We start from the raw sequence: 6077 nt of genomic DNA on the forward strand, positions 1-6077 counted from the left end.
TTTCTGGTTGGGAATATTCTTCAACAATTCCCTTCCCTTTGTTTGATGTCATAATCTTCTCTAAAAAAATTCTCTCTCTAGAACTTTGGATTGATGATGAAGATGAAGTAGTAGAAGAAGACCAAACTTACTTAGGGTTTATGGAGCAAAGTTGAAGGTGTTAAAATAATACATCTAATTCTAAGAAGATTTGAGTGAAAATAATAGAGAGTTGTCCCTGGTGTCCATATAAAAAATTTAATTATTTTAGTTATCCACATAAGATAGTTGTCCATATAAGAAAAACGGTTGTCCACGTATTGGCCACCAAAGATGGATATAGAACCTTGTATATATCGAATGTGCTAGCTTCTTCGCCGTCACTTATGTTGCTCATGCATATCAATCGTTTTCTCTAGTAAGAAATCAGCTTCCATTTTCATTTTCTTTTTAATCTTCAATACTCGAAATTAGGGTTTTTATCTCTTCTTTGAACACAGAAGCTTTATTTATATCTTTATCAATGATGCATCGAAAAAGATCCATCGCCTCACTTAATCAAATTCTTCAAAAAAATTGTTACCCATTCTATATTCTATCATTTTCTTCAAAATCAATGACTAATCAAACAATTTCAGTAAAAAATTTCACATCTTCTTCATCATCTTCATCCCTCCAAACCCTCACTCAAAGTAAACCCATTTCAAACCCACTTCATACTTTTCTTCCTGATACCCATAATCCAAATAACATTGTTAATATCATTTGTTCAATCCTAAAGCTTACTAATGGTCATATAACATCTATTGATAAAGATTTAAAATGTGTTCTTCCCCATTTGGGTACTCATGAAATTTCTAGGGTTTTACTGAGATGTCAAGCTGACCCTGTTACTTCTCTTGGTTTCTTTAATTGGGTAAGAAATGATTTGGGTTTAAGACCTACCATTGATAACTATTGTGTTATTGTTCATATCTTAGCTTGGTCTAGAGATTACTCATTGGCAATGAAATTATTATCTGAGGTGATAGAGTTAGCTAGAGATTTTTACCCAAAAAGAGATATTTTTGAAGAACTAGTCTTGTGCACTAAAGAATGCAATTGGAATCCTGTCGTTTTCGATATGCTTATTAAAGCTTATGTTAAAGTGGGTAGGGCTCTAGATGGTTTGAAAACATTCAAGAAGACAATTATGATCGGAATTGTTCCGAATGTCAATTCGTGTAACTCCCTTTTGAATGGTTTGTTGAAGTCCAATTGTTTAGATTGGTGTTGGGAAATCTACAATGAAATGGGTAGAGTTGGTATATCTCCAAATTCATATACATTTAATATATTAACTCATGTCTTGTGTAAAGATGGAGATGTGAATAAAGTGAACGAGTTCCTCGAAAAAATGGAGGAAGAAGGATTTGATCCTGACACTGTGACATATAATACATTGATTGATAGCTATTGCAGGAAGAGAAGATTAGATGATGCTTTCTATCTCTACAAAATCATGTATAGAAGGGGTTTGCCACCTGATGTGGTTACGTATACTGCTCTAATGAAGGGACTTTGCAAGGAAGGGAATGTTAAAGAAGCTCATCAACTCTTCCATCGAATGATCGATAGAGGTTTGAGTCCTGATATCTACTCATATAATTCTCTTATTAATGGCTATTGTGGTGAAGGTAAGATGCAAGAATCGAAGTCGTTGATGAACGAAATGATACAAAGAGGGTTATTGCCTGATAGTTTCACTTGTTTTACACTTATAAAGGGTTATGGTAAAGTGGGTAGGTTGCTTTCTTCTTTGAATTTGGTTGTTGAACTTCAAAGATTAGGAGTTTCAATCTCAATAGATGTATTCAATCATCTTGTAATTGCTCTATGTCAGGAGAGTCGACCTTATGCTGCTAAGAGTCTTCTCGTCAGAACGTTAAGAGATGGTTATGAACCCAATTTAAATGTTTTTAATGAATTGATTGAATCCTTCTGCAAATCTAATGATCTAAAAGAAGGTTTCTTGTTGAAAGATGAAATGGTAAGCAAGGGTTTAAAGGCGAATATGGTTACTTACAGAGTCCTTATAAGTTGTCTCTGTAGTTTGGGAAGAAGCTTGGAAGGGGAATTAATGATGAGGGAGATGATTGAAGCTGGTTTATTTCCTGATTCTTTGATTTGCAGAGCTCTGGTGAATGGGTATTGTGCGGAAAGAGATCTTGAGAAAGCAGAATCACTGCTAAGCTATTTTTCTGAGGAATTTAAGATCCATGATTTGAAAAGTTTCAATGCACTCATTCAAGTTTATTCTGAAGAAGGTGATGTGACGAAGTCGTTGAAGCTGCAAGATAAAATGTTGAAGATGGGTTGTGTGCCGAATGGTTTAATATGCAAGTCTTTGATCTATGGATTATCAAGATCTAGTATTAAGGAGGAGAAAGAAAAGAAAGTCAGGAAGGATATATCACCCGACCAAAAAATAGGGGTTAGTGTGGTTAATTAATCATGTAACTATCTCTATCTGAGAAACAGAACTAACTGCATCCTGAGAGAGAAAGGATGGATGTAGGTCAACTTGTACTCCACGGGGGGAGGTGTAAGCTGAGTGTTACCAAAAGTACATCCCTACGTGTTAGTCATGCGGTTCATAGAGGACAGCACGATCGTTGAATCAAATGGTTTGAGACCAGAGTGGACTCATTGGAGTTCTGCAGCTTGGTACAGACAAATGCGATATTGGAAGATTAAGAAGCTTAGTTGGTGAATTTTATAATATTGGCAAGTGCTATAAACTCATTTGCAATTGAGTAAATGTATAGAATATGGGAAGAAATTTCAAATATAATAACACATTTATATATAAAACAGTTACGAAAGCAGAAAGCCACGAGACTGGACAAACGAATAACAGTATATGTGTTGTACTCAGAATATTGGCTGGGGGAAATAAAATACAATGATTTCATAGAATTCACAAGCCGTTTCTGCGATAAAGTTCATAGTAGATGAACTAAACAAATCCAAGTGCAGGAAAATCTAGGCGAAAGCTGAATGATGTTTTCTGATGCCGAAACTATCAGTTACCCGTTCATTAGCTTGTCGAGAACAACATTGAGGTCGACCGATTGTCCATTCTCCGTGAGTTTCCTCACGGTAGTTCTTACCTGATCTCTTGAAAACCCCATTGACACAACTTTGTCAACCACATCATCGATCGGGACTCTGTTCCCAGTTCCACCGGAGTTTGACCCGCTACTGATACTGCTCGCAGTTGGAAGTGCTTGTGGTAATAACTGTGCTGTCGGGAGACGAGGGTAGTTGCTGCCTCCACCACTTGGAGCTGAAGGAGATGAAGAGTGCTGAGGCAGCTTCATTGATGAGCTATTGTAATGAGAAGGTGATCCAGTATAAGAATAGGAGTCGTTGAAGTTAGTTCCACCTGATGGGCCATACCCTGATGAAAACCCTGAATTGGTTCTGCTTGCTGGAGACTCATAAGTGAGAGCAGGGTTACCGTAGAATTGCTGGGAAGAGGGGTTTGGGTTATGCGGCTGATTCATCGAGGGGGATTGACGGATAGTTGGTGGGTAGCTCGAAGGTTGGATGTAGGGGTTTTCTTCCGAGTGATGGCTTATTGAAGCTTGGTTTTGCTGATGAGGATGACTATTCGCAGGACCAGTAGGTAGATGGTGTTGAGGTGTCTGAGAGTAGTTTGGATGCTGGGACACTGGTGGGAAATGCTGATGTGGTGCTTGAGGTGGAGCTTGAGTCTGCTGAGCTGGAGGCTGTTGATATGGTGGTTGTGTGGCCTCAGGCAACTGTCCGGGTGGTGAGAAGTAGGATTCTCTTTGTGGAAGTGATGGGATCTGATTTGGGGGTAACTGGAAAGGAAGCTGCATTCGAGATGGGTTTTGTTCTGATGGAGGGGGAGGAGCATTGGGGGAGGAGTAAGAAGGAAGTGGTTGAGGTGGTTGTGGAGGAGCAGCTGGAGGTAAAATTGGTTGGTGAGATTGTTGAGGAGCAAAAGCTGACTGCTGCATCGAATCTGAGCGAGGGGTGATATTTTGGCTTTCAGATTGCTGTTCTCCCTTGGAAACTTGTAAGTTTGCAAGTTGTACATGAGCCTCGGCTATTTCTCGCTTGTCTCGCAAAACCTGTACACCAGTTTGCACCTACAAAATGTAATATCAAAATGCACGAATTAACTAAAACTTTACGGTGTGAATTAACTTCTCGCGAAAAGCTGACTCCTCTCCTTGTCCTTCCAAGTTATTCCCTAGTACTAGTATAACATCACATTACCCAAAGCAATTATCGTTGGTTCTGACATGTCGAACCTAAGAAATGAGTACTCAGACCAATCTATGCTCTCTCAAACGAGTCCATATTTCTCAAGAAATTGGATTGAAGGCTTCGTTAGAGGTATATCCAATATCTTTTTAGGCTCGAGCTGCCAACACAAACCTGTTCAAAACTATTTAAACTGCGCCAACTTATGGAAACCTTGCATACTACGTACGAACTTGTGCTAATCTATGCAAACCTTAAATAGACTTATAGAGAGCCGAAGCCTAAAAAATCAGATGCATCTTTTTGCCAAAAGAAAATTAGGCATACGCAGTTTTGGTTATCTTTCCCCTAACGCACAAATAAGGTCACATGCTATCGTTGATGTCCGAATACATGCATTTAATGATGATAAGTTTGAGTTTCGTTGTGAGGGCACTCTACCTCTCTTAGCATATTCTCCAGCTGCCTTAGTTTTCCTTCAGTACTGCCGTGATTGTTCTCAACAGATGCTTTCATATCATGCACCAAACTCTCAAGATTTCGGCTTCTACTCTCCATTTGTGACAATCGTGAGCTTACACCTTCTATTGCACGAAGCAAATCATCGGCATGCCTCTTCACTGCTCGATCAATCTCAGATAATGCAATTTCATCGAAAGCCTTACAATCTTTCTCCGAAGTGTTTTTGGCAGATTCAGTAGCATCTACAGAACCATAACTCTACATACATCACAAAACCAAATAATAAGTTTTAGATGACAAGTTCAGACACATTACATATCTCAACCTAAAAACCCTAAACTTCTAATCAAACACAAGATTACCCCACAATCAAGCAGAGATGCATCTCCCCACTAAACTAGAAGTAATGGATTCTTAAGCAGTCCCCAAATTAACTCTAACAAACCTAAATTTTCCACGAAACTATTAAACAAAATCTAAATTGGTCTTCAAATTGCCAATATTAGCAAAATTAGCACCTTGTTCCAAAATGAACCTAGAAATTGTCATATTCATAAAAGTAATCCCCTTTAATTTGAACAATCTATGTAAATCTGTCACAATATCAAACCCAATTACCAGAATTCACTTGAATTAAACCTAATAATTGTAACTTTTCCATGCCAAAACAGATAATCAAAGAAGAACTCAATTAAACAACATAAAAAAAAACCCCTAGAATCATCGAGCGTGAACAACTGCAAATCAAACATACCCATATAAAGATAACAAAAAAATCACTATGAGATAAATAGACATACTCTAACAGAAGAGTTGATCTTGGCATCTGCAGAATTCCAAACCCTAGTTCCAGCTTGATTGGTTCCAACAGGATTGATTGATGATTGGGAAGAAGAGATGGGTCGAATAGGTTGGAAATCATAGCTAGGCAATATATCTTCTTTAAGCTCTTTCTTCAAACCAATATCAGAATTAGGTTTTTCTTCTTGAGGGTTCAAAAGTTCAAGGAAAACGTCGTTCTGGGGTGAACCGGATAGATCCATGATCTGTTTATCCATGAACTGAGAAGTATTCATGTGAGAAATTAGGGTTTCTTCTTCTTCTTCTTCACTAATTTTCTAGGTTTAGATTAGGAGGGAGATGACATTAATAATAGATATTAACAGAGTGGATGAGTGAGAAAGTTGAGAGCTTTAATAGGAATCTTCCATGGGGAGGGACTCTGGATTTGGGAGATAATCTAAGGGTCTGTTTGGTAAGTTGTGTTTGCAAATGAGACTATATTTATATTTTTATTTTTATTTTTTTGAAACGATGCGAACCAATTTCATTCATAAGTGATCAAATCACAATGTTAC

General features: G+C 37.9%; 2 protein-coding genes across 2 annotated transcripts; one reads left to right on the forward strand and one right to left on the reverse strand.

The window, feature by feature from the left end:
* Positions 1-502: 502 nt before the first annotated feature.
* Positions 503-2832, forward strand: LOC147547625 (Pentatricopeptide repeat (PPR) superfamily protein). The gene has a single exon (XM_086668974.1). It carries the CDS (start codon positions 503-505, stop codon positions 2468-2470), a length of 1968 nt encoding a protein of 655 aa, XP_086525100.1. The 3' UTR covers positions 2471-2832.
* On the reverse strand, positions 2801-6077 carry LOC147547626 (basic salivary proline-rich-like protein (DUF1421)). Its single transcript, XM_086668975.1, has 3 exons — positions 5520-6077; positions 4699-4977; positions 2801-4139 (listed from the first exon to the last, which is right to left on the reverse strand). Exons 1-3 carry the CDS (start codon positions 5793-5795, stop codon positions 3048-3050), a joined length of 1647 nt encoding a protein of 548 aa, XP_086525101.1. The 5' UTR covers positions 5796-6077; the 3' UTR covers positions 2801-3047.

Source organism: Eschscholzia californica, unplaced genomic scaffold (genome assembly GCF_041429995.1).
Source record: "Eschscholzia californica isolate CP2 unplaced genomic scaffold, dmEscCali1.0.p SCAF_3, whole genome shotgun sequence".
NCBI classification, from domain to species: domain Eukaryota; kingdom Viridiplantae; phylum Streptophyta; class Magnoliopsida; order Ranunculales; family Papaveraceae; genus Eschscholzia; species Eschscholzia californica.